This window comes from Emiliania huxleyi (assembly GCF_000372725.1).
Source record: "Emiliania huxleyi CCMP1516 unplaced genomic scaffold EMIHUscaffold_52, whole genome shotgun sequence".
Taxonomy (NCBI): domain Eukaryota; phylum Haptophyta; order Isochrysidales; family Noelaerhabdaceae; genus Emiliania; species Emiliania huxleyi.
In genome coordinates, this window is record NW_005198091.1 from 172,963 (window position 1) to 198,618 (window position 25,656).

General features: G+C 64.6%; 8 protein-coding genes across 8 annotated transcripts; 4 read left to right on the plus strand and 4 right to left on the minus strand.

Annotated features, from left to right (window-relative positions):
• Positions 1 to 1,483: 1,483 nt before the first annotated feature.
• On the minus strand, positions 1,484 to 2,404 carry EMIHUDRAFT_356837 (hypothetical protein). Its single transcript, XM_005766166.1, has 2 exons — positions 1,846 to 2,404; positions 1,484 to 1,767 (listed from the first exon to the last, which is right to left on the minus strand). The coding sequence occupies exons 1-2, from the start codon at positions 2,371 to 2,373 to the stop codon at positions 1,666 to 1,668; spliced, it is 630 nt and encodes a 209-aa protein (XP_005766223.1). The 5' UTR covers positions 2,374 to 2,404; the 3' UTR covers positions 1,484 to 1,665.
• Positions 2,405 to 4,266: 1,862 nt separating this feature from the next.
• On the plus strand, positions 4,267 to 6,378 carry EMIHUDRAFT_103655 (beta-glucosidase; the record flags this gene model as incomplete). Its single annotated transcript, XM_005766167.1, has 4 exons — positions 4,267 to 4,729; positions 4,806 to 5,401; positions 5,744 to 6,210; positions 6,288 to 6,378. 4 exons carry the CDS (start codon positions 4,267 to 4,269, stop codon positions 6,376 to 6,378), a joined length of 1,617 nt encoding a protein of 538 aa, XP_005766224.1.
• Positions 6,379 to 8,031: 1,653 nt separating this feature from the next.
• On the plus strand, positions 8,032 to 8,707 carry EMIHUDRAFT_212299 (hypothetical protein; the record flags this gene model as incomplete). The annotated part of the gene is made up of 2 exons (XM_005766168.1): positions 8,032 to 8,168; positions 8,236 to 8,707. 2 exons carry the CDS (start codon positions 8,032 to 8,034, stop codon positions 8,705 to 8,707), a joined length of 609 nt encoding a protein of 202 aa, XP_005766225.1.
• A 302-nt stretch (positions 8,708 to 9,009) lies between these two features.
• On the minus strand, positions 9,010 to 9,421 carry EMIHUDRAFT_66718 (hypothetical protein; the record flags this gene model as incomplete). Its single annotated transcript, XM_005766169.1, has 2 exons — positions 9,010 to 9,156; positions 9,263 to 9,421. 2 exons carry the CDS (start codon positions 9,419 to 9,421, stop codon positions 9,010 to 9,012), a joined length of 306 nt encoding a protein of 101 aa, XP_005766226.1.
• Positions 9,422 to 12,748: 3,327 nt separating this feature from the next.
• EMIHUDRAFT_212303 (hypothetical protein) lies at positions 12,749 to 15,118 on the plus strand (the record flags this gene model as incomplete). Its single annotated transcript, XM_005766170.1, has 4 exons — positions 12,749 to 14,169; positions 14,282 to 14,437; positions 14,514 to 15,021; positions 15,110 to 15,118. 4 exons carry the CDS (start codon positions 12,749 to 12,751, stop codon positions 15,116 to 15,118), a joined length of 2,094 nt encoding a protein of 697 aa, XP_005766227.1.
• Positions 15,119 to 18,920: 3,802 nt separating this feature from the next.
• On the minus strand, positions 18,921 to 20,030 carry EMIHUDRAFT_212305 (hypothetical protein; the record flags this gene model as incomplete). Its single annotated transcript, XM_005766171.1, has 3 exons — positions 18,921 to 19,138; positions 19,653 to 19,791; positions 19,908 to 20,030. The coding sequence occupies 3 exons, from the start codon at positions 20,028 to 20,030 to the stop codon at positions 18,921 to 18,923; spliced, it is 480 nt and encodes a 159-aa protein (XP_005766228.1).
• Positions 20,031 to 20,265: 235 nt separating this feature from the next.
• On the plus strand, positions 20,266 to 23,381 carry PMVK1 (phosphomevalonate kinase). Its single transcript, XM_005766172.1, has 9 exons — positions 20,266 to 20,817; positions 20,888 to 20,928; positions 21,006 to 21,520; positions 21,597 to 21,754; positions 21,909 to 21,982; positions 22,361 to 22,449; positions 22,539 to 22,671; positions 22,843 to 22,932; positions 23,019 to 23,381. The coding sequence occupies exons 1-9, from the start codon at positions 20,301 to 20,303 to the stop codon at positions 23,208 to 23,210; spliced, it is 1,809 nt and encodes a 602-aa protein (XP_005766229.1). The 5' UTR covers positions 20,266 to 20,300; the 3' UTR covers positions 23,211 to 23,381.
• A 245-nt stretch (positions 23,382 to 23,626) lies between these two features.
• On the minus strand, positions 23,627 to 24,025 carry EMIHUDRAFT_66658 (Ferredoxin, 2Fe-2S; the record flags this gene model as incomplete). The annotated part of the gene is made up of 1 exon (XM_005766173.1): positions 23,627 to 24,025. One exon carries the CDS (start codon positions 24,023 to 24,025, stop codon positions 23,627 to 23,629), a length of 399 nt encoding a protein of 132 aa, XP_005766230.1.
• Between the last annotated feature and the right edge of the window lie 1,631 nt (positions 24,026 to 25,656).

Consider the following 25,656-nt stretch of genomic DNA (forward strand, 5'->3'; position numbering starts at 1 on the left):
CGCTAAGCCTCGTGACCTCGCCACCATAAAACTTGGCGTCCGCCGGCCAGAAAACGCGGATTCGGGAGCCGACGCGCACCTCCTCGAACCACACCTCCTCTGCGAGCCGATACGTAACGACGTCGCCGTCGTCGTGTGTGACCGTCGTCTCTTCGCCGCTGATGGCCGTCACGACGCCCGGATAAAAGGCCGAGTCCGCTTCCCAAAACACGAGGACGCGAGTCTGCAAGGGGGGACCGCCCATTCGTTGAGACCACCCGGGATGGGAGATCACCCGACGGAGACACAGACGCCGAGCCGATTTTTTTCTTTGTTTCTGCGGCAAGACCCAGCGGTTTGGCGAGGGCGGTGTGGCGCGTCCCCGCGCGCCGTCGCGTCGGCCCTCGACGGCCCGTGTGTGCGTATCGGCTCCGACACACCTCTCGGCTGGGGGCTCGCTGTCGCGCAGGACCGCAGGAGGCAGGACGCGGACGGCGCGACGGGGAGCGGGATACATGTAGGCGACAGAGCGGGGGGGGGGCATATATTTGGAGGCGAGGGGGCTGTGAGTTGTTTGTCTGCAGCGGTGGTCTACCGAAACTACCGTACGTTCATCCCGCGTACATAAAGACCTGGACCCGTGGCCGACGTCTGGGCTAGTGCCATTTCACTCTGACACGCTAATCTTGAAAACGTCCAACGGAGCTCCGTGTTGCTCCCAGCGCCCTCCCCCGCGCTCCCTGCGGCCATGGCCGATGCTCCTAGTATGATAGGTCATCTGGCTACCGCGAGAGCGACCCAACTCGTCGACATCGTCCGATGATGGTGCCTCAAAGTCAGCCTCCGGAGGCTATCGTGGGGTCTCGAGCCGGCAGTAGCCGTGACATGTGGTTCCACCACCCCTCGTAGGCTTTGCCTCTGACCGCCACCGTTCCCAGGCTGCCTAATGGGATGGAAAGGAAGGCTCGGCGAGCGTATAGAAGCGTGCTCGACCTCGTCGTGGCAACCTGCACGGCAGCGCTGGCAGGCGCGATGAGCGTCGTGCCACCTGACCCGAGACGGGTCGCAGGCGTCGTACCGAGCGCGTCGAGACCGTGTCCTGATGTGATCTGCACGGGTGAATCACGTCGGCGTCAAAGGAGGGACGTGCGACCTGTCAGAGCTTGATCTCCGATCTCAGCGGCGTCGAGTCGCCTTCGGCGCGCGACAAAGGTACATCCCCAGGCCGACGCGCAGAGGCAGCTGCGATCCAGCCGAGTGGACGGCGGCACACCGCGCCACCTGCTGTGTGCCGCCGTCTACTCGGCGGGGTCGCAGCTGCCTCTGGAAGGCACGGACATGTACCTTTTTGCGCAAATGGTCAAAATCAAGGTTTTGTAACGGGGGCTGTGCCACAATGAAATGGCACTACCCCTTGAAAAAACCGGCGCGCGTCTTGTGGACAGTGTGTGCGCGGCTGTGCGGGTCTCTGAACGAGTTCCGGAATTGCGGAGCGAACGCCTCGGCCGGGTCCGGGTGTCAGCGGTGTGCGGTGCTGTGCGGTGGCGCCTCGAGGATGACGCGGGCGGGGATGGCCGCCGATGACCGAGAATGTGCATGGTAACAGGAGTCGCTAGAGGGAGTACACGAGTACATGGTAACACATGTAACAGCAGCAGTGCGTTTGCGCCGCGGGTTGCACCATCCTCACTTTGCCTTGGCCGCCATGTCGACGAGCGGCAGCGCGATCTCCGGGTAGAGCGCGGCGAAGGAGATGAAGCCGGTGGCGTAAAAGCCCGTCAGCCACAGCTGAGGGGGGGCGGTGAGGAGTTGGCGGGCAAAGGAGGCTGCGGGGGGGGGGGGGGGGGGGGGGGGAAGCGTTCCCCCCTTTTTGCCCCCCAAGTCCATGTCCAGCCCGTAAGCAAACGGGTAGACGAGCCGGAGGAGAAGGAAGAGCGCGCAGAGCTTGGCGAGCAGCGGCGAGGGCAACGCGCACTCCTTTGCGACGTAGAGGGAGGGGAGGAGGCACATGAGCGCCTCCCATGTGTTGTACTGCGCCCACTGGATCCGCTCGACCCACGCCGGGCACGAGGCCCACGAAGCCGCGCCCGGCGCCTTTTGCGCCCGCCCGCGTTGCGACTCGTAGCCCTTGGGTGCCATCGCGGCGAGGCACTCGAGTGCGACGACCGAGAGCATGGTCGCCAGAATCGGCATCGATGCCACCACGAGCATGGGCACCTTATCGGCCGAAACTGGAAGCGCCTCGACCGCCACCACTGAGGCGGGGCCTTTCACCCACGAGACGACCGCCATGTGTGCGCCGCCGAGCATCAGCGGGAAGAGCGCGTTGAGCTTGAGGAACGATGTGTCGGCGAGGCTGAGCCCGGCCGCGCGGAACAGGTCGCCGATGCCCATTGTTTGAAGTCGAGTGCGAAGGAGCCACAGTGAAAGTCGTGTGTCGCAGGGGTCGGTGTGCAGCGGGCGCGGGGCAGCTTGGCGCCGTCGATTTCTTCTCCGCTTAAAAAGAAAGAGACGGGCCACAGCTCCCAAGTTCGACTCCGGGGAGGAGCGAAGCATTAACAAGGTGGAACGCAGACGCACAGCGCGCGCCCCGCCCCGCTCGGCGCTCGCAGGGCGCTAGTGTGCGCAATTCCACGCCTTTAAACAAAGAAAGAAAGAAAACAGACATGCCAAGGGAGGGATGGGAGCAGGGGAGGACGGCACGCCGCCACCACACAGGGATTTTAAGGAGAGGAGTGTGGTGCTAGCCGTCGCCCACCCTAACCCTTGGGCGTCTGCCTCTTTCTATCTCCCTTCGCAGTCCCTCGCCGATTCTCGCTGCAACCTTCATGCCACCTCGCGCCTTTTGTCGTGCCGATACCGCGTCATTTACTCATTCTTGCCCGAATTACGCTGCGTCTTGCTTTGCCAACAACAGACCTACAACAAAAATGTGAATGTATAGGGGAGGGCGGCTCGTTGTGAAACCGCAGCTGGCCCCGCCGACGGGTAGCACAGTTCATGTCTCATGAGTGAGTGAGGCCACGCCAGCTGCCTCGGGTGCTCCGTGTGGTCGGCCTGGACCTTGCCGCCTGAGGGAGGGTGTAGAGGATGTAGAGTGTAGAGCGCTGTAGAGCTGTAGAGCTGGAGAGCGCTGTAGAGCTGTAGAGCTGTAGAGATGTAGAGCGCTCTGGAGCGCTGTAGAGCTCTACATCCGGCGCGTGACGATGTGAGTCCGATGTAGAGCGATGTAGAGGCGCTCTACAACGTGAAATCTCTACAACAAACTCTAGATCATAAGCGGCGAACGAGGCACGGTCGCTCTCCGACATGAGGCGCGTTGCACTTGCCAGTGCTGCCCTGGCCTTCTGTCTGCCCGCCCAATGGGTGGCAGGTGCCTCTGCTGCTGTGGCATGCCTCACGGCTGCGACTGGCCGGCGCCTCGGCGCGTCAGCTCGGCTCGGCGTAGCGATCGTGGCCAGCGCAACTCGCCTGGACTCAACGCTCAGCCAGGAGCTCCCGCACGCGCTAGCGCGAGTCATGGCGCATGCAACGCGTCTGAATGCTCGCCTCGCCTCGCGCAAATGCGACCGTCCTCGCAGCCGACAGTCCACCGCCTGCTACAGAAGCACAGCGACGAATGCGGCACCGGCGACGCATGGCAGGCTGGTCATGACGCAGTTATAGGGTGTTGTGTGCCGTCAGAGTGACTCTCTGTGTGTCAGGGATAGTCAGGGCCGTCCATCAGAGCTCCAGTAAGCTCGGAGACACCCCATTAGCGCGGCTCGGTTTGGCTGTAGAGCCTCTACAACAAACTCTACAGCAAAATCGCGCTCTACATCGCTCTACATCGGACTCACATCGTCACGCGCCGGATGTAGAGCTCTACAGCTCTACAGCTCTACAGCGCTCTACAGCTCTACAGCTCTACAGCGCTCTACACTCTACATACATCCTCTACACCCTCCCTCAGCTTGCCGCAAGCCTCGAGCAGCGGAGAAGCGCTGTCCTTGAAGTCCAGACATGCTTCGCCGCCGTGGCGCAGCGCCGCAGTGCGAGCGAGCACTGCACTGCAGTGCTCGCTCGCTCGCTTGCAGTGCGGCCGGCACCCATTCGATTCCCTGCGCTCCGGGCACATTGTCAAATGTGCCGGCGGCCTTGTGGACGGCTCGGGCACGATTTGCACGACGGCGCGGCGTCTCGAGGCGGCCGCGTTGTGAAAACGAGCGAAACCCCAGCCGCAGTTGTTCTCGCAGCTGTGAGCGATGTCACCCGTGATCAGAAAATTCTTGCCACAATCTTGCCAGCATGCCGACAGCACCCTACGCCTTACTCCATCGCCGGAGCGCCGGTCGCTTAACCAACGGCCCGGCTTCCGCCGCTGCCTTTGGCGGACTCGCCGTCATCTCCGTCTCGCTGGTCGCTCTGGGTGTGCTCACGGCCAGCGCTGGCCACACCAAAGCCGGAGCAGTGCTGTCGGCAAATGCTGTGGAGGCGAACGACACCTGCGCGAACGGTTTCCCGGCGGACTTTGTCTGGGGCCTGGGCACAGCCGCGTATCAAATTGAGGGCGGCTGGAATGCGACGAACCGGAGCCCATCAATCTGGGACGTGTTTTCGCATACCAAGGGCGCAGTCGCCGGCGGCGACACGGGCGATGTGGCGGACGACGTGATCCACCGCTGGCGGGACGACATCGCGCTCATGTCGGAGCTCGGGCTGAAGCACTATCGGTTCTCCCTTTCCTGGAGCCGCATGATGTCGTGGGATGGTGAGCGGCAGCTCTGGACTTGAACTGCAACGCGACTTCTCCTCCGCACCTCCTCACAGCCTCCTTCGCACCCCAGGCCACTCCATGGTGCCCAACGAGCCGGGCATCGCCTGGTACTCGGACTTCCTCGACGGGCTCCTCGAGGCGGGCATCACCGCGCACGTCACCCTCTACCACTGGGACCTGCCGCAGGCGCTGCACGAGCACAGGGGCGGCTGGCACACGCCCGACAACGAGCGCATCCTCACCGAGTTCGAGGCGTACGCCACGCTCGCCTTCGAGCGCCTCGGAAGCCGCGTGGCGACCTGGTTTACCTTCAACGAGCCGTGGACCTTCACCGTCAGCGGCTATTCGGCCGGCAACCACGCGCCCGGCTGCGTGCCGGCGCAGTCGGGGCGCGGGCCGTGCGCGGGCGGCGACGTCACGCCGTACGTCGTCTCGACCAACGTGCTCAACGCGCACGCACGCGCGGTGGCGGTCTACCGGACGCGCTTTGCGGCCACGCTTGGCGGCAGGATCTCGATCACCCTCAACTGCGAGTTTGCTCGGCCGCTGACCAACTCCGCCGCCGACGCCGCCGCCGCGGAGCGCGCGCTCCAGTTCTGGCTCGGCTGGTGGCTCGAGCCACTGCTGAGCGGCGACTACCCGGCGGCGATGCGGCGGAACGTCGGGGTGCGGCAACGCCCCCTCTCGGCCACCCTCCACACACACACACACACACACACACACACACACACACACACACACACACACACACACACACACAAGCACACACACACACACACACACACACACACACACACACACACACACACACACACACACACACACACACACACACACACACACACACACACACCGCGGCTCCCCTCCCTCCCACCTCCCTCCCCGCCTCCCTCCCCGCCTCCCCTCCCTCCCCGCCTCCCTCCCCGCCTCCCTCCCCGCCTCCCTCCCCGCCTCCCTCCCCGCCTCCCTCCCCACCTCCCTCCCCGCCTCCCTCCTCCGCCTGTGCAGGAGCGGCTCCCCTCCTTCTCGCCGGAGCAGCGCGAGCTGCTCATCGGCTCGATCGACCTCCTCGGCATCAACCACTACTCCACGCACATGGTGCGCGACGTGGCGGACGGAGAGCGCGGCGACGCGTCGAGCGGGTGGGAGGCGGACCAGCACGTGGTGGCCACCTTCGGCGCCGGCTGGCCGCAGGCGGCGTCGCCGTGGCAGCGCTCCTACCCGGCCGGCTTGCGGGGGCTGCTCAACTGGGTGGCGGCCAGGTACAAGGGCGACATCTACGTCACGGAGAACGGCTGGTCCTGCAACTCCTTCACCGCCGCGGCGGCGGCGGCCGACCAAGAGCAGCTCGACTACTACACCGGCTACACGGAGCAGGTGCGGCTCGCCCTCGTCGAGGATGGCGTGCCCGTGCGCGGTTACTTTGGCTGGTCGCTCCTCGACAACTTTGAATGGGCGGACGGCTACTCGAAGCGGTCCGGCCGCTCCACTGCAGCCGGCAGCCCCTCCTCGAGGCCACGCCTCCCACCTCGCCTGCCTGCCCTCCCCATAGGTTCGGGCTCTATTACGTGAACTACACGACGCAGCAGAGGACGCCGAAGAAGGCGGCCGCCTGGTGGAAAGAGACGCGGAGCGCATGCTAAACTACGTCCCTTAGCAGCGCGTCCACGCCTGGTCTTCCGCACGCGTAAACGTGTTTGAATTCTTTTGCTCCTGTGGTGCGGGCGAAGGCTTCTGAGGAAGCCGTCGCCCGCGCCTCGCCTGTCGCGCGAATCGTGCTGTGCGACCGCCTTTCTAAAAAAAATCCACAACGACAGCGCCGAAGCGCCGTCCTTCGCTTCCTACTGGGGAGCCGGAGCAGACGGCATCGGCCGCCGAGGGAACGTTGGGAAGAGCCACGAGGAGGGCGGCGACCTCGACCGACTATGGAGGACCGTCGCCAGACGACGCAGGGCAGACGACGGGGAGGCAGAGCAGACGCGCAGGGCGAGACGAGGGAGGGAGCAGGACTTTGCGGAGATCAGCAGGAGGATGTACGAAGAGATTAGGAGCAGCAGGGACCCGAGGGACCATGTGGAAGACGGCTAGTGCTAGTCCCCCATCGGGAGAGGACGACCCCGGGGCTAGTCGCCGACCACACCCACAAAGAACCCTGCACAAAGATCGCACGGGCGGGGACCTGTTCCTTTTTACCCATCTCACAGTAGAGGTGTCCGTTTTTATTTATTGCCGAGCGGAAACCTTTTCCTTCGAAGCTCAGCGTACAGCGTCGTAGCCGGGCGAGCGGGAATAGGGCAGTCTAGAGAGCACCTTGGAGGCCGTTCAATAGAGCCCGTACTATAGTCGACAGTCGCTCGCCGGCCGGCGCAGTGCTGCTCTGACCGCTCCGCCGGGCCCCCTCCGGGCCGCCGCGGGGAGACGTGCACATAGGCAAGTTGGTATTTTCATATATGAACTTGAAAATAGTATTGGCTAGTCTAATCCTACTCATCAGTGACATCACAACTCGCCAGGAACACCCCCACACTATAGGGTCATTGTGTAGCCCTGCTTAGAAGGAAAAGGTTTACTGCAACGTCCGTATGGCTCACCGTGTAGTCGGCCGCTCGGCCCCCAAATCCCATCTCGTCTCAGAGTTTGAGTGTTTTATTTATTTCCTTGGGAAGTTGTGCTGACCTCCGTTCACCTCCTGTTCTCCTATGCCACGTGGCTGTGTGTGTTTGGGTTTCTATGTTGCGATTTGGATTTTGGATCGCGTCCCGCATTTGTTTATTTATTTAGCGTTCGGCGCGCCCTTCTGTCTGGTATAGCCCCAGCCGACTCCGCGTGAACTCTCGAGGGATCTCGAGTTGCGGAGCTCGGTGAACGAACTCTGTTCACAGATAGGTGATCTGTGATCTGTAAGGGTCCGCCCGCAGGCGCATTTTGTATACCGAGGCGGTGCCCGGTGCCGAACCTGTCGGACCTTAAGACAGCATTGTAGATCCCTGGGCGAGGGTGGTGGAGTTCACAGATAGGTTGATAAGAAACAAGAAGCTCACATCGCACAGACAGTGAAACAAAGAGACAGTGAGGGTGTGAGAGGCGGACCTAAGGAAGGTCCTACATCTCTTTACGACCCCTGACCGAGCTCCCGCTCGACAGAGTTCACAGATAGGTTGATAAGAAACAAGAAGCTCACATCGCACAGACAGTGAGAGGCGGACCTAAGGAAGGTCCTACATCTTCACACGAGCAGCTAGCTGGGAGTGGCTGCGGCTACGGTATAGCAGACAGCGCGCCCTTAACATTGCTCGATGATCGCCGGCCTGCTGCAGTATCTCCTCCTCGCTCATGCAATGGTGGTCGGTAGCGTGCAGCTCCTCACTCGAGACAACTGGCATGAGCACATCACGGGCCGTCATGACTGGTTCATCATGTTCTCGCAGCAAGGGTGCCTCGATCCGCAGCCGCACTCCCTCCGCCGACGGACCGTAATATCCACCCTTGCGTGTTCCTAGGTGTCCTCACTGCAAGCGGCTCGAGCCCATGTGGGAGGCGATGGAAACGCGGCTGGGCGCGGCGGGCGAGGGCGTGCGAGTCGGCCGCGTCAACGTGTCAACCGACAATGGTATCGCACTGACGTTCGATGTGGAGCGCTTTCCGACGCTGCTGCTCCTGTCCGCGGACGGCCGCGCCTACGAGTTCCAGGAGCGGCGGCGGAGCCTCCCGCTGCTGTCGGCCTTCGCCACCGGCGGCTACCGAAATCAGCTCTCCAGTCTGGCCGTGCCGACCACGCTGAGGCCAAACGAGCCACAGTGGTGGCTGCTGCTGCGTTCGCTCTGGAAGCCGCTCAAGCAGACGGTCGTCGTCGCCTTTTCCATCGCCGCCTGCCTCGCTGGCGGCATCAAGCTTCTCATCTACGCCTGCGGGATTCGAGTGCCGGAGGAGGCGGCGGAGGGCGAGGCGACGAACAAGAAGAAGGCCGGCTGAGATCCGAAACTGGGGAGCGGTGAGTGATCTTCTTTTTTGCTTCAGCACAAGCCACAACACACAAAACGCACACACAAGTCGAGGTGAGCACACGGCACACCGCCTGGCCTCTCAGAGTCGCTCTCACGCCGCGGGGCGCACAAAAAAGCGCCTGTGCCGCTGTGCGGCGGTCAATCGACGGATCTCGCTCTCGTTTCTCACACATAGCACTATCACGGACAGGAGCCGCGCGGGACGGTGACGCTTGGGGCTCATCGCACCGCTCTCGCTCCCCGCCCTTCGCCTTCCCCTGCGGAGCTGACCTAAAGGCCGAGAAACTCCTCTTTCTGGTGGGTCAAGACTTTGGCATCGGTCGTGGCGTATGCCGTGCAGAGCAGGCGCCAGCCTTCTTCCAGCTGATCCTCGTCCAAAAAGGCTGCGTCCGAATTGTCGACGTCACCCTCGATCACCTAAAGGGCGGAGGCGGCAGAGGTGGCGGTGGAGACGAAGTGGGGAGTGGGGCTGATGGCGGAGGAGGTGAGGGCGGAGGCGACAGGCGGTGGAGATAAGTATCACCTTGCCGATGCACTCGCAGCACGCTCCGGCGCGGCAGGAGTAGGGCAGCTCGATGCCCTTCTCCTCAGCCCGGTCGAGGATGTACTCATCGTCCGGCACTCCAAGCACTCGCTCGCTGCCGTCAGGCGCAACAAAGGTGACAGAAAAAGACTCAGCCATAACGAGGCGCGACGATGAGATGCGCGCAGCCGGTCTGGCAGTGGGAACGAACGCGTCTCCGCCAAGGGCGAGAATCGTGCACATGATGTGTCGCGTGGGGGGATGGCAATTTGAGCCGAGCTCGGATCGGTGATGAGGTCTCGTTTTTCAATGTTTTTCAGTGTATGTAGCTCTTACGTACATTCCCATAGGAGACTCTGCTGACAGGGTTTGCGATGAGGAGCGACCCGAAGGGTTTCTCAGAGGTTAGTGCACCACTAACCGCCGAAGCGCAAGCGCTGCGCTGGGAGCAAGAACACTACGACCTGGGTCGGGCTCAAACGAGCACCCCACCTCGCGAGCCGACGTTCTGGCTCAGCGAGGCTGCTGCGGAGCACTCGCGGACCGGTTCTTCTGGTCCAGCGAGGCCGCTGCGGGGCACCCGGCGGCTCGGGTCACTTCTCATCGCAAACTCGGTCGAGCAGGAGGTAAGGTGTGTGCGTGTGGGAGGCGGCGCGGCACTGTAGGAGCGGCGGTACGGCGGCACGGCGGTAACGCACGGCAGGAGGGACGGCGAATAAATGGCAAGGGCGGCGAGGCGCGGAAGGAGCGGCACGGTAAGGAGCGGCGGCACGGCGGCAGACCACGGCAGCGAACGGCGGAGCATTGGGCGGCGGGTCAAACGACTGAGCAGAGGGCGGCGGCAGGAAGGAGCGAGGATGGCGCGGTGGCGGCAGGACCACGGATAGGGTGGCACGGATAGGAGCGAGCGAGCGGTTAGGCGGCGGAAGGGCGAGGCGAGGGTGGCGGCGGGCGGATCACGAGGAGGTAGAAGGTCTGGCGCGAGCGGGCGAGCGAACGGCGAGCGAGCGGCTTGGCGGCGGGAGGGTGAGGCGAGGGTGGCGGCGGGCGGATCACGAGGAGGTAGAAGGTCTGGCGCGGGCGGGCGAGCGAGCGGCGAGCGAGCGGCTAGGCGGCGGGAGGGTGAGGCGAGGGTGGGGGCGGGCGGATCACGAGGAGGTAGAAGGTCTGGCGCGAGCGGGCGAGCGAACGGCGAGCGAGCGGCTAGGCGGCGGGAGGGTGAGGCGAGGGTGGCGGCTCAGGTGTTATTTATTTTTTGCTTGCCGGGCATCATGACGGGGTAGGTAGGGTAGGGTCTGGGCCCTCTCGGGTTTCCCTCTCTCACGCCGGAATTTTCACCGCAGAAAAAGAATTTTTCCGTCCGCGCAAATCACGATGTCAACCCTCCCCAAGTCGTTGATCTGGTGCTTGTAGGGCTTGAGAGTGGCCTGCCATGTCACAGGAAGGACTGTGGTTGCAGTATAGTACCACCAGCCATCACTTTAGTTGGTACAGTACCCCACCTTCACCCATCCCGTGATTTCTTTTTTAGTTTCCCATAAGTAAGGTAGGTAGGTAGGTAGGTAGGGGCAGGGCAGGGGCCGGTCAGGTTTTTCCAGAATTTCAGCATGGCTGCCCGCCCAAGCAAGAAGTACCTACACCTGGTATGTGTGTACTTTTAGCTTACTGGGAGAAAAGAGAGAGGGGGTTGTGTTCCCTAGGCCCCTAAGGGCCCTACGCGCGGCGTGAGAGCTCGGAAGCGAGCTTTGCACGGCGATCGAGGATGGCACGGACGGTTCACCCCCTTCACCGAAGCGATGGAGATGCGTTCCGCGTGGTGTGACACAAATGAGAGGCGGGAGTGGGCTGAGGGAGGGTGTAGAGGATGTAGAGTGTAGAGCGCTGTAGAGCTGTAGAGATGTAGAGCGCTGTAGAGCTGTAGAGCTCTAAATCCGGCGCGTGACGATGTGAGTCGCCTGTAGAGCGATGTAGAGCGCGATTTTGCTGTAGAGTTTGTTGTAGAGGCTCTACAGCCAAACCGCCGGGAAGGCAGTGACTCAAAGAGGTCGAGCCGCGCTAATGGGGTGTCTCCGAGCTTACTGCAGCTCTGATGGACAGCCCTGACTATCCCTGACACACAGGGAGTCACTCTGACGGCACACAACACCCTATGACTGCGTCATGACCAGCCTGCCATGTGTCGCCGGTGCCGCATTCGTCGCTGTGCTTCTTTAGCAGGCGGTGGACTGTCGGCTGCGAGGACGGTCGCATTTGCGCGAGGCGAGGCGAGCATTCAGACGCGTTGCATGCGCCATGACTCGCGCCAGCGCGTGCGAGAGCTCCTGGCTGAGCGTTGAGTCCAGGCGAGTTGCGCTGGCCACGATCGCTACGCCGAGCCGAGCTGACACGCGCCGAGGCGCCGGCCAGTCGCAGCCGTGAGGCATGCCACAGCAGCAGAGGCACCTGCCACCCATTGGGCGGGCAGACAGAAGGCCAGGGCAGCACTGGCAAGTGCAACGCGCCTCATGTCGGAGAGCGACCGTGCCTCGTTCGCCGCTGATGATGTAGAGTTTGTTGTAGAGATTTCACGTTGTAGAGCGCCTCTACATCGCTCTACAGGCGACTCACATCGTCACGCGGCGGATGTAGAGCTCTACAGCTCTACAGCGAGACCAGCGCTCTACATCTCTACAGCTCTACAGCGCTCTACACTCTACATCCTCTACACCCTCCCTCAGGGAGTGGGGAGGGTACGCGGTGCGGTCAACGCCCGAGCGTTGAGCCTTGCGCGCAAGGCGGTTGATCTTTGCAACTGCTGGCGGCGAGAAGCCACCGCCGAATGTCTCGTGGAGAAGCAGGTTGAACTTGTTTCGTTTGCCGAAGGTCGCGTGCGAGATCCAATATCGCCGGCCGAGCGATAGCAACCTGAGAGGATAGGGATCCGTGTCAGCATGCCGTAGCCGAGCAGTGCCGCGCTTGTGGCGCGCGCGCATTGGCTTCACCTTCGGTCTCAGCGCTCGGGCCGGCGCCGGGGGTCATGGGGCGACACTCGGTCACGCTCCGGCGCCTCGGGGGGGCTTCAGCGGGCAGTGCGCGAAACCACTTCGCATGGCCACCCGCGACCCCACTTTGGACGGCGAGCGCACTTGCTCACTTTCCGGACTCAAAAAGTAGCCTCGGTATGCTCTTACGAACATACGCGAGGGTGAACTGCTGATGACAGGGTTTGCGATGAGGAGCGATCCGAACGTGGTATTCGGGAGATCACCACCGCCGAAGCGCAAGCGCTTGGAGCAAGGGAACTGCCACGTATGGGTCCCAGACTAGCACCCCACCTTCGCACCGATTTCTTTTCTCTCTTTTTCTTATCTCTGCGCGGTGTAGATCCATCGCCAGTGCGGCCTACCGCGAGCGAGTGCGCAGATAGAGGAGCCGACGGCCCCCGTGCTCGGCGCCGGGCACCGCTCCCCGTGACGAACCCGCAACAGCTCACAGCTTCGCACGGCGATGATACCCAAGATAACCGACCAGCCGCAGTATGTCATTTTGCGTGATGTGGAAATGCATCGGGTGGCGATCGCATTGGTACCTGGAATGCTCTGCCTCATCTTTTCCATTGGGTTGCGGCTTGGATGCTTTCGCGACCGAAGCAATCTTTATGGAGTCGGCTCTGAAGGCAGGCGGAGCGTTGCAGATTCCGCCCGGCTGGCTCGGCTTATCCGACACGGGCGAGAAGCGTTGCAGGTGGACTGGGAGGTGAGGGTGCGCAAGGCGAGCACCTTATTTTCCTTGGCATGGTTCTTCGCTTGGATAGGGACTGTCCTGGACAAGGACCCCGTCGCCTATGCACTCAGTGAGGTAGCTATCGCGGAGCTGATAAGCCCTTTCATGCCCGAGAGCACAGTATGGCCTCCAATCAGAGCTCCGAGCCCGCCGCTGCCAAATGCGAGCGCCGTTATGCCGCTAGCGCCGTTCTGTGCGGTGGGCAGCAAACATCGAGTGGAGTGTCAACGATACAGGATTTACCTGGTCTTTCAACGTTTTGCGGACGCCGGCCATAGCCTGCAGCTCGCTGGCAACATCACGCTTCCGTGGCCGCTCCAGAGCGTTCTCTATGCACTGTGCCCCTTCTGTATCCTGCTCGCCTTCCGACCGATTGACCGCCGCATCGTGCAGCTTGGCTGTCTGATCATTGCGGCCACTAGCGTTGCGGCCTCGGCCATCTTGCTGCTGTACTCCTTGTACGTGATCAGGCCCCTCTGCACATTAATCACGCGCAACAATCCCATCCCCTCCAGGCGGTTGCGCTTCTACTACGCCGTGACTATCCACCCCTTGCTCGTCCTCCTCCCAGTCTGCACCGCATGCCGGTTCGCGCAACTGCTCACCATGCCAACCCGCTCAGCCATTCGCGCCGCATGGAAGTCGGTCCGTCTGAGCTTTTGCGCTGGAGCGGTTCTAAGCGTACTCGTGGTCCTTTGGGACGTGCTCATTGTCGTTTGGGACCAAGATTGGATTTTGGACGACAACCTCAAGTATCCTTTCCGCGTCCTCCTCCTCGTGCATATTCGGTTCGGCTTGGCCGTAGTGTTAGCAAGCTGCATAGCATTGGCGATGTCCACAGCCAACCGTGGCCGTCTCTACCGAGCGCTCGATGGCTGCGGCCTTCCGGTACGAATGCGTGCGACCGTCGCTGTGGCCGCTTTGATCAGCCACGGAGGGGGCAAGAAGCGAACAGAGGAATCCGTGCGGCGCGCCGCGAGCCGTCTGCGCGCCCTGCCGTTTTCTAAGCTCAAGGAAGGGCATTTGTGCTGCTCCCTGGCGACCGAGCATGAGGCGGCGGAGCTCTGGCAGGCGACGCGGCCGGTAACGCTGGGCGAAGTTGACGCATTTGTCAGCCACTCGTGGAGCGATAATGGCGTGCAAAAGTACGCGGCGCTGCGCCTCTGGGCGCACAGGCACACTTATCCCCCCCACCAATCCCCCCCCCCCACACACACACACCTCGAGACCCTGATCCCAGTCCCGCTCGAGCCGCAGGTTCGTGCAGAGAGAAAAGCGCGAGCCGTTGCTGTGGCTCGATAAGGCGTGCATCGACCAGCAGGACGTGAAAGCCTCGCTAGTGGGGCTGCCAGTCTACGTATTTGGCTGCCGGAAGCTCATCATCCTCGAAGGCAATACCTACAGCAAGCGGCTGTGGCGCGCTGCGCCCTGACTCCTGGCGTCGCCTTGCCCATGGCGCCTCTTCACCGCCTCTAGCTGCTGTGAAAAGGTGTATTATGGAGATCTTTGTCTTCCTCACGATGGGTCGCAAGCTGAAAGACATCGTCGTGCTGCCCATCAAGGATTTGCCAGTCCTCCCCTGGAGCGAGCCGCTGCCGCGTAGGAGGGTGCCTCAAGCGGTGGCGCCAGCTACCCCGTCGCCCGTTGCTCGCTCTCCCTCGGGGTCTCCGATGTGGAAGCTGGTCCGGCATGGGTGGTGGGGCCCGACCCGAGCAGTGAACGATGTGACTCGCAGCTTCAGTGTCCGCGAGGCGCGGTGCTACTCGCCCCACGACGCCGAACGCATCCTGGCCGCGATCGAGTCTGCTTATGGCGATCTGGAACCGTTTGACAAGGCGGTGCAAGATCTCTTGGACGCTGCAGAGCCGCTGCCGCTCACCTCACCCGCGCCGCGAGAGGGTAGTCGGAGCTCCTTCCTCGAGATGTTCAAAGGCTTGCCGGGGCGGTCGGCGGCTTCGCCGCGCGACGCGTCGTCACCAGCGGCGCGGGCGAGCCGGGTGAGCTCCTTTCACCCCCCCATGCTTCTCGAGGCCTGCTTTGCGACGCTGCTTGGCTTGCTGTCTAGATCGGCGCACCGAGTCGCAGCTTGCGTAAAATGGATGGGGGGGCGGCGTGCGGAGCCCCCGAGTACCAACCGTGCCGGCGGCGTCATGGACGGCGACTTGCAGATGGATGGGGGAGGCGCAAGGCCTGATAATAGTGCCTTGGGTGGTGGCGAGCCAGAGAGGCGCTCCGCTTCTCGAGTTCTCGTGTAGCATGTGTGGCACAATCTCGTTGTCAGATGCAGCTGTCCCGCTCCGGCGTTTTCTTTTCGTTCGCACTTGAGACCATAAAAGAATTTTACAATCCAACTCTCTCTCACACACTAGACCCAGGGTGACACAACAGCAAAACAAAAGAAAAATCAGCATTTCACACATGTTTGGAGCCGCCCCTCGCGGCCCTCGAAGCGCTCCTCGTCCCACGCGATCAGGTAGCCCAGCCGCATCACCTCGACCGCGTTTACAAGGACATGTTCGTGTTGGCCATCTGCGTTAGCAGTCTCGTTCGCCGTACCTTTACGCTGAAGCGCCTCACGTTCCAAACTGGCGCCCGTGGATGCACCGCGTGCGCCACTGGGACGGAGGCGCTGCTCACATCGCTGAGGGCTTGTGGAAAGCGTGGCCGCTGGCGGACGGCGCTCGAGCTGGTCGAGGAGCTCGAGCAGCGCTGCGGCGGTGCCGCGGGCGTCACTGTTCCACCGGGCGCCTGGCGTGACGCGCTGCTCGCGTGCCGAAAGCACAAGAGGACGGAGGAGGTGGCGGGCCTAGTCGTTCGGATGGGCGAGCGTGCAGACACCTCCGCGTGCAACGAGCTCCTCCAGTGCGCCCGGTTGAGCGGCGACTATCGCCTCGCTCTCTCCCTCTGGCGCGCCATGTGCGGCGAAGCGGTCGGCGGCGGCAGAGGCAGCTTCGCACAGCAAGTGGCGACGGACGTCGGCAAGACCGAGCCGCCCGCTGCTGCCGACGGTTGGGCCGGAGCTGTCGCCGGCGCCGCGGCAGCAAGCGACGCTCTGCGTGCGTGCGTGCAGGCAGTCGCGGCGCGAGCGGCGGCTGCTCCGCTCAGCGTGCGTCCCGACACGCAGAGCTACGGACACGTGCTGGCGCTCTGCGGTGCGAGACACTTCCAAGACACCTCCGGGACACTCGCGAGACACCTTTGAGACACTTCCCGTTCCCCGGATCACAATTTTGGGTTCCGGCTTCCCCCCCCCCCCCCCACACACGCACACACGCACACGCACACGCACGCACACACACGCACGCACACACGCACGCACGCACACCACCACCACCACAATCACACGCGCCCCACTGCACACACTTGCTCTGGGTCGAGACACGCCTCGCCCACGCCTCGCCCTCGGCGCGTCGTCAGGGGCGCAGGGGCGCGCGGCCGACGCGATCGCGCTGCTCCTCCAGATGAAGATGCCGCGGGAGGGCGAGGCGGAGGGCGAGGCGGAGGGCGAGGGCGGAGCTGCCGCTGCCGCCGCTCGGCCGGTGGCGTCTGCGAGCCACATGGCGGCCGCCCTGCGCGCGTGCAGCCGCGACCGGCGCTGGGGCGAGGCGGTGGCGCTGGCGCGGGCGCTGCCGCCGAGCGCGGTGGAGGCGGACCCGTTTCTGGCGCGGCTTGTGCTTACGGCGGCTGCGGCGGCGGGGGATGTGACCCTCGCCTCCGAGATTGTGACGCGCCGCCTGCCCGCTCGCGGCGCGCGGGCGGCGGGCGCCGCCGACTACGCGGAGCTGCTGCAGGTGAGCGTAAATTATCCACCAGGGCACCCACCACCGCACAAACGTGTACGTCATACCTCTCTCCTCTCCCCCCCTCTCCCTCCCACCCTCTCCTTCCCTCTCCCTCTGCCCCTCCCTCTGCCTCTCCCTCTCTGTATGACGGCTGCTCCAGCGACTGCGCCAGGCGGCTCGCAAGGCTGGCGCGGCGGGCGCGGCGCGGCGCGCTTGGTCGGCGCTGCTGGCGGCGGGGCTGAGGCCGGACGAGCAGTGCTACGCGCACATCGTTGGCGCGCTCCTCGAGGCTTCGGCACGGGCGGCGTCGGGGGAGGAGGAAGAGGCGCTGGAGGCGGCGGCGGAGGAGGCGGAGGCGAGGGTGGGAGGCGGGGCGGCGGCGAGGCCGGAGGTGGAGGAGGCGATGGTGCTTGCGCGCGAGGCGGCGGCGGCCATGGAGCCGGAGCGGTGTGGCGTGGTACTGCTCGCGGCGCTGGGCAGCTCCCTCACTGCGCGCGCCCCGTGGTCGGCCTGCGAGGCTCTGCAGCTGCTACACGCGTCTGGCTGCCCCGCGGACAGCGGCGCGCAGGTCCGCGTGCTGCGCGATTGCGCCGAGCTGAGCGGCTGGACCGCCGTGGCCGACGAGGCGGCGGCGGCGGCGGCGCGCGGCGGGATAGCGCCCGACCCGCAGGAGGGGGCCGACCCGCAGCAGCTGGATATCTCGGCCATATCTCGGCCATATCTCGGCCATATCTCGCAGGAGGGGGCCGCGCTGCAGCAGCTGGTCGCGGCGGCGCGGTCCGCGGCGTCGGACGCCGCCGCGAGCAGCACCGCCGCCGAGGAGGCCGCCACCGCTCTGGAGGCTCTCCTTGCGCTGAGAGGCCGCACAGGCGGCGGCGCTGCCGCTTCGAAGCCGCGGCGAAGCGGCGCTTTGGACGCGGCGGAGCAGCGGCAGCGAAGCTTCTCGCGGCGGTACTCTCGCTCCTTCGCGCTGGCGGCGGACGAGGCGGGGAGTGGAGCGGGCGCGGCGAGGGGAGGTGCCTCCCCTCCCCCGACGGGGCTTGCGCGGGGCTCTAGGCGCCGGTGGAGGTTGTGTACGAGGACGAGTGTCTGCTCGCGCTCAACAAGCCCGCCGACGTGTCGAGCGTGCCGCGGCGCCGCCTCAGACCGCCGGACGGTACCGCACGCCGTGGGCACGGCCGCTGAGACGCGCGGGAGTGCTGCTCTATAGGCACCGCTTCACAGCTCTTGTATTCACAGCTCTTCTATTCACAGCTCTTCTACAGCTGTGAATAGCTGCTCTATAGGCACCGCTTAGAGGATGATTCTGATTCTGATTCTTATTGTTATTATTATATGTTATATATTATTGTTGTCTATAGGCACCGCTTCGAGGGGTCGTCGATGGTCAACCGCGCGGTGCACTATCTGGGAGGCCGATCGCCGTACGTGGTGCTCCGCCCCGAATTCCGCGAGCCCCTCTTCGGGCCATCTCTCGCACCCCTGTTCGGGCCCCTTCTTCACAGCAAGAGCACAACGGGCCCCTTTTTCAAAGGCCCCTTTTTCAAAGGGGGGTTTTTCAAAGGGGCACCGCCTTGACCACGGCACCTCCGGCCTCCTCCTTTTTGGGAAAAAGGGGCCGGCCGCCGCGTCCCTCCCCGGGCAGTTCCGAGAGGGGACCCTTTCCAAGGGGGGCCCCCCCCCCCCCCCCCTCCACCCCCCTCTCCTTTCCAACCCCCCCCTTCCCTTCCCCCCTCCCCGCAGGCGTACCTCGCCACGCTGCTCGCCACCCACCCTCTACCAGACTCCTTCGTGGTGGACGCGCCCATCGCGGGCCACCCGCAGGACAGGCTCCGCTCGTACGTCCCAGCCGACGCGGCGGAGGCGGAGGCGCCGCGCGCTCGGCCGTCTCTTCACACCGCCTCTTCACACCGCCTCTTCACACCGCCTCTTCACACCGCCTCTTCACACCGCCTCTTCACACCGCCTCTTCACACCGAGGCTTTTGACGTCAGGCGCTGCGAGCGCAGGAGGCGCTCACGCGCTTTCGCGTGCTGGAGCGCGCCGACCGCGCCGCGCTGTGCGAGGCCAGTCCCGACACACGCCACCCGCAGCCGTGTGTGCCGCGCCCCTCTTCACACGCGCGTCCCTGGACAGGCGAGCCCCGTCAGCGGGAGGATGCACCAGATCCGGCTGCACGCAGAGCACTCCGGCTGCCCCATCGCCGGAGACACGCAGTACGGCGCAGGCGCGCAGCCGCACCCGCCGTGCGCGCGGCTGCTGCTGCACGCCCACACGTTGCGGGTGCGCCACCCCGCATCGGACGAGCCCTTGCGGCTGGTGGCGCCGCTGCCTGCAGACTACCGGGAGGGGCTCGAGCGGTTCGGCCTCAGTGGGGCGGCCCAGCCCCTTGGAGTGTGAAGACCCGCAGGGCTGGAGCGAAAAAAAGCAAGCGTGTGGGGCGCGGGCGGGCGGCCTCTGAGAGTGCATCTGGGAGGTCTTGATCGTACACCACGTCGTAGAGCCGTACGGCTCTACCGCCAGAGAGAATCTGTGCGAAAAAACAACACGGCATAGGCGTGGGTCCCGACGTGCGGCGACTGTAAATCAGACTGTATATATTCCGAGCCCGAAATCTAGGAATCCTAGCATGAAATCTATGTGTGGCCCGCCCTTCGCGCCGCATGCTCATGCCCAGGGGTTGACTACCTACTGCGGCTACTCAAAATTGTGCCGGGTCGGCCGGTACTATCTCGGCGGCGGTCCGCCGGCCGTCGCATCGCTGTCTGGCGCGTGTGACGCCTGCTGCCCTGTGGGCGCCTCGGCTGGCTGCTGCTGCTGCGCCGCCACCCGGAGCGGCTGGATACCGGGCTGCTCATCGGCGTGCATGGCGAGGTGAACGAGGTTTTGCTGGAGCTGCAGTTGGTACTGCACACACTCGTGCAGCCGGCCAAGATTCTGGTTCTGCTTGATCGCCTCGACTAGCAGGTCGTTCTCGTCGAGGTACTGCACAACAGGCGCAGGGAGACTCAGCGCGGGCGTGGAGGCTGAGAGGCGAGGCGTGGCAGGCGGGCGCCTGCGCGATCTCCTCGGTGGTGAGCCGTCGAGCAGCGCGGAGCGACATATGTCTGTGTGCTCGTGTGGAGGCGGCCGCCTCCGCAGCCTCTTGACTCGAGTCCGCCCGCTAGTCCGCCCGCTTGCGCCCCAGGCCCGGAAGATTTGTTTTTGTAGCGCTTACTGTGCATTACCGGAGGAGGACTGCTGACGGGGTTTGCGATGAGAAGCGAGGCGAACGTATTATTTTTTTACTAGGGGCTTTTGAGCGTCCGCGCCTGCTCGATAGAATATTACTCGCCCCCCACCAATCCCGTTGTTTGGTATTGCTAAAAATCTCTCTCTCCCCCTCCGTGCCTTGTGGAAAATTTAAAAAAAACACCAGCCACTCATACTCTTTTGCAGGCTGCCAAGCTCCTTCGCCCAGCTCGCCCCAACTCTTCGTCGGCCCATCCTACCCCATGGTTGTCGTATCTGCGCCCGGCAAAGTGCTGCTCGCGGGCGGTTACCTCATCCTCGACCGGCCGCACACGGGCACGGTGCTCGCGCTCGACGCGCGCTTCTTCTCTGCAGTCGAAATGCGCCCGCCTGCCGCGGCCGCGCTCCCGGGCGAGGTCGAGGTCTCCGTGGCGAGCCCGCAGTTTGGCGAGCTTCGCCACTACGTCTATTCCTCTGGCCCGGCGGGCGAGGACGCGTCGCTCCGTCCCGCCGCCGGCACCGCCGCGCAGCCGCCCAATCGCTACGTCGAGGTGCCGCTCCTCTACGCCATCACTGCGGCCCGCGCGCTCGCCGCCGCCGCCGCGCCGGCCGGCTCGGAGCCCGTGCCGTCGCCGCCGCCGCTCGCGCTAGAGGTGACGCTGGCGGCGGACAACGGCTTCTACTCGCACATCGCGGAGCTCCGCGCGCGCGGCCTGCCGCTCACCGCCGAGTCGCTCGCATCGCTTCCGCCGCTGCTGCGCCCTGCGGCGGGGGACAACGGCGGCCGCCGCCGCGCGCGCTAGAGGGAGGAGGGGCGGGAGGGCCCACCCGAGAGAGTGTCCGCCCGTAGGCGACGTTGCAAAGACAGGCCTCGGCTCGTCAGCAACCCTGGTCTCGCCTCCCGTCTCGCTCGCTGCTCCAGCCCTCGGCGCCGTCTCGGCCGCACCTCGGGTGCTTCTCGGCGGTAGGTCACCTCTCTGGTCGCCGCGCTGCTGCACACCCTCGGCGCCATCTCGCTGCCGGAGCCGGGCGGCCCGCCGGCGGCGGCGGCGCAGCCTAAATCGCACGAGAGGGAGGAGAGGGAGCTGGCCATGCTGCACGCGCTGGCGCAGGTGTGCCACTGCGCGGCGCAGGGCAAGGTGGGCTCCGGCTTCGACGTCTGCGCCGCCACCTTCGGCTCCCACCGCTACTGCCGCTTCTCGCCCGCCACGATCCAGCCGCTGCTCGGGCTCGCGGAAGGCGCCGCGCCGCCGCCGGCGCTGCTGCTCGGCGCCATCGGCAGCGCGGGGCGCGCGCCGGCGCTCGACCACGAGGCGGAGCCCTTCCAGCTGCCGCCCGGCGTCGAGGTGATGATGGCCGACGTCTGCTGCGGCGCGCCAACCCCCGAGGAGCGCCGTCCCCACCCGAGTCCCGCCCGCTCCACCGCGAGTTGTGATTCCGTCACAGGCGCGCACACGCCGTCGATGGTCAAGTCGATCCAGCGGTGAGTTGTGCGCGGGGGTTTGGGTCGACGCGTCGGGCGTGGCGAGTCCTGAGCCCGTCGGCTTTTGTTTCGCCAGGTGGCGCGGCGAGGACGGCGCGGCCAAAGGTTTGTGGTCGCGGTACGCGTCGCAGTCCGCGCGGCTGCAGGCGTCGCTGCGGCGGCTGGCTGCGCTGCACGGGAGGTACGTGGCGGACGGGCGGGCAGCGCAGTGGCTCGAGGCTCTCGCGCGGCTGGGTGTGCCGGAAGGAGAGAGAGGGAGGGGCTTGTCGAGGGGTGTGAGAGGTACCCTCTGCGCGTGCTTGCTGCAGGCGCGAGAGCGCGCCCCTGCTGCCCGCCCCGAGCGACGGCGCAGCGGGAGTGAGCCGTGCCGGGGCCGTGCTTGTGATAGGCGGGATGGCGCCCAAGGAGTGGTTCGTCGAGGCGTCGCTCGACGGATGCGAGCTCGCGACGGCGCTCAACGAGGTGCAGCGACGCGCTGCCGTTCGCCCTCCCTCGCCCTCCCTCGCCCTCCCTCACCCTCCCTCACCCTCCCTCGCCCTCGCCCTCCCTCGCCCTCCCTCGCCCTCCCTCGCCCTCCCTCACCCTCCCTCGCCCTCCCTCGCCCTCCCTCACCCTCCCTCGCCCTCGCACTCCCTCGCCCTCCCTCACCCTCCCTCGCCCTCCCTCGCCCTCCCTCACCCTCCCTCGCCCTCGCACTCCCTCGCCCTCCCTCGAGCTCCGCACACGCCGGCGCACCCTCCTGCACATCTCAGCGCAACTTGGCGCATCCCGGCACAGTTCTCCGGGCGCGTCCCGCTCCCCGCAAGCGCCGGCACACCTCTGCCCCGCACCCCGCCGCAGGTGCGCAACGCGTCGCTCGAGCTCCGCACGCTCGTCCGCTCCATCTCGACGGCGTCGGGCGTGCCTGTGGAGCCAGCCGCGCAGACCCGGTACACACTCTCTAGATGCGACCTCCCCTCCGGCACGCCCCCGACCTGCCTCCGGCACGCCCCCGACCTGCCTCCGGCACGCCACGCAGGCTGCTCGACGCGACGATGCAGCAGCGCGGCGTGCTGATGGCGCTGGTCCCGGGTGCGGGTGGCCACGACGCCGTCCTCGCCCTCGTCCTCCCCTCCGCCCCCCCTCCCGCCGGCCTGCTCGCCACGCGGCAGGCAACGTCCGAGAAGCGCACACACACACACCGCACGCCAGCGAGCCCAACGTTTCGCCCCTCCTCGCGCCGCTCCTTTCGCCGCTCCTCTCCCCCTCCCCTCTCCCCTGCCCCTGCCTGACCCCCCCCCCCCCCCTTCCCGCCGCCGCCCCCCACCGCCACCACCCCTCAGAGAGTCTCCTCCCTCTGGCGCGGCTGGGACGACAAGGGCGCCGACGCGGCGGCGGCGCCCGTCTGCGAGCTCCCGGTCAAAGAGTCGAAGGCGCGGTGGCAGTACTGCTCTCAAGTAGTTCTCCCACCCTCCTCGCTCCTCCTCCCTTCCCAACTCCTCCACCGCGCGCGCCGCAGTCCGTCTCCGGCGGGCACAACGGCGTGCGCATCGAGGGCGCCGCCGCTGCCGCGTTGCTCCGCCGCGCCGCCGCGCCGCTGCGAGGCGAGACCGCATTGAGCGGCGGGAGGCAGACCCTGGTGGTGGGCTTGGCCGCCGTCGTCGCCGTCGCGGCGGTTGCGGCGGCGGCGCTGCAGTTGCGCAAGCGGTGAGCGGGCTTGCCGGCCGATGGAGGCGGCTCGCGCTGCCGCAAAGGCAAAGCCCGGATTAAAAGAGCGGAATCTCACTTCACATTCACTGTGCTCGCTCACTGACACTGTGGGACACTGCGGTGCTGGTGATTTTACTGCGGATCCTCTTGCACTGAATTCTGAAATATCGAAGTCTGTACCTCAAGGACAGGTGCAGGGTGCGGCTGGCGTGCGCCGGGATCTCTCCATGTGAACATGTGCTTCACGGCCGCTTTTTCGAATCGAGTAAGGCCAGGCCAGGTCTATCTTGAGAGACGAAATGCACACACACCGAGAGCCGCCGCTCTCACGCGTTGTGTACGCACACACACACGCACAATGCCGAGAGTCCGGAAGTCGGTGGAATATACCCCAGTGCGCGCCACCAGGGTGCGTCATCAGGTGTCGGGCCCGGGCAGCGTGAATTTGGCGCCCTCGAACTCGGGGCCCACCTTCAACTGGCAGCCGAGCCTCGACGTATCGGTGAGGCCAAACGCGAGGTCGAGCATGTCGAGCTCCTCCTCCTCGGGCGGCGGGAGCTGGTCGTAGAGCTCCTGCTCGAGGATGAGGTGGCACGTTGAGCACGCGAGCGAACCGTCGCACGCACCCTCGAGGTCAACCTCGTTGGCGTGCGCCGCCTCGAGCAGCGTCTTACCGTGCTCGACAGCCACAGGCACCTCCTCCCCCTCCTCTACAAAGGTGAAGCTCACCTTGTCAGACAGCGCGCGCGCCGAACATCGCAGCGTCCTGGGCGCGGCTCGCCGCACCGCGAGCAGCCGGCGCACGGCAAGCCGCATGGTAGATTCCGGAGCAAAAATTCTTTTTCCTGGTTTTCTTTTTCATTTCTGTTTTCTTCTTTCTTTTCGTTTGGGTGTCTGTCTTTTTCTTTCTTTTTTTCGCATGCCACCTCTAACGACTCCCTGACCGCGGGCAGCGGGCCAGCAGCGGAGGACCCCTCTCTCCGGCCATGCGCCGCGGACTGCAGTCTGCATACTACTAACTCCCTCTTCTCGAGCATGGTCTCACTTCCTCGCTCTCACCAACGCATGTGCATGTCTGTGAGAATACACACGCATATGCCGACGGTCCATGCTCGAGTGAATTGTCGAAATGATAGCCGGGCGAGTCGAATAAGTGTTACTCGCCCGGCTATCCAAAGCTGCAATCCAAAGCTATTGCCCAGCGACTGAGTGTCTGCTGAGCAGAATAATGAAAGGAAGGCAGCGGTCCAACTGCTGCCCTCCGAATGCATGCACGCGAGATGGGCCATGCTCGATATGATGGTCCATGGGCGATGCCGATGGAAGCAGGCGAAGAGAAGGGCATTGCACTGTCGATGACCATTAGTGTAGCCCCTCTTCGTGAATGCACGCAGGCTTGAGGCCAAGCTGCCTCGGAGGTCGCTGTACCTGCCAGCTAGCGTCCCGTCGAAACTTCTGGAGTTCGGCGCGTGCAGCCATAGTGGTCGCAAGCTTGTCAAGTATGCCAGGGTCAAAGTCAAAGCTCTCGGGCTTTGACGCCGACAAGGAAGAGAACTCGTCCGCGAAGAAGCCCCTAGCACGTCTGCGTAGCTCGTCGGGATCGCTGTCACGAGCAGGAGGAGGAGGATCCGTGTTGTTGGTCGCATCCCGGTCTGCACCCTCTCCGTCAGCTTCGGCGCTGGCTTCCGGATCGACCTCTGGCCAGACAGAGAGGACACCGATGGATGCGCCCATCGCCAGAGACCACACGGCCCACACGGCCGCCGCGAGGTCAAGCATTCCCGAGCGCCGGCCACGCAGTCGGCGGGGTATCGAAGTTTGGAGAGATCGCTGGTCGCGCCGGGCTGTGGAGATGGAGAGGACGCTCGTAAGAGTGTTGGGTTATTAGAGGTGGACGAATCCGATGTTTGCTCCTTCCAAAACAGGCCATATTCTCGTCAATATTCTCCCACATCATCCGTGTGCCTACAAAACCTCTTACGCGCGAAGGTGGATCAACAGACCCTCCACACCTACCTCGAGAGGGACACCAAGGGCAGCGAAGAGAGAGAGAGAGAGAGAAGTGAGTGAGTGAGTGGAGATCCCGAAGCCGCCCCTGCATCTCAGACCCCCCCCCCGCCCTCATTTTCGGTTCATAGAGAGTTGATCAATCCTCTCGCTTGTCATGCCACATGCGATCGGCCTCCCTCTAGAACAGGTGTTTGTCTCGAGTGGTTGTCACACATGCACAACATGCACATGCACATGCACATATGTGCATGCACATGTACACATGTGCATGTGTGAACTCGTGGCAACTGCTGCTTTTTTTTCGCTGCACATGCTGGAAGCCGCCAGGCAAAGCTTGTGCTGTGAATAGCAGGCGTGGTTTTTGGCCTTTACGAGAGTTTCCGGCAACCCAGTCCCAGAGGGAAACCAGAGGGTCCCCAGCAGCCAGCACTTTGAGT

Excerpts from the sequence above, each read along its gene's own strand:
- EMIHUDRAFT_356837 (XM_005766166.1), bottom strand. The coding sequence starts at position 2,373 with ATGGGCATCGGCGACCTGTTCCGCGCGGCCGGGCTCAGCCTCGCCGAC. Across the intron at positions 1,768-1,845 it reads TGGACTTGGGGGGCAAAAAG|CTGTGGCTGACGGGCTTTTA; the intron begins GGGGGAACGCTT and ends GCCCCCCCTCAG.
- PMVK1 (XM_005766172.1), top strand. The coding sequence starts at position 20,301 with ATGGTTGTCGTATCTGCGCCCGGCAAAGTGCTGCTCGCGGGCGGTTAC. Across the intron at positions 20,929-21,005 it reads TCGGCTCGTCAGCAACCCTG|GTCACCTCTCTGGTCGCCGC; the intron begins GTCTCGCCTCCC and ends TCTCGGCGGTAG. Across the intron at positions 21,983-22,360 it reads TCGCGACGGCGCTCAACGAG|GTGCGCAACGCGTCGCTCGA; the intron begins GTGCAGCGACGC and ends ACCCCGCCGCAG.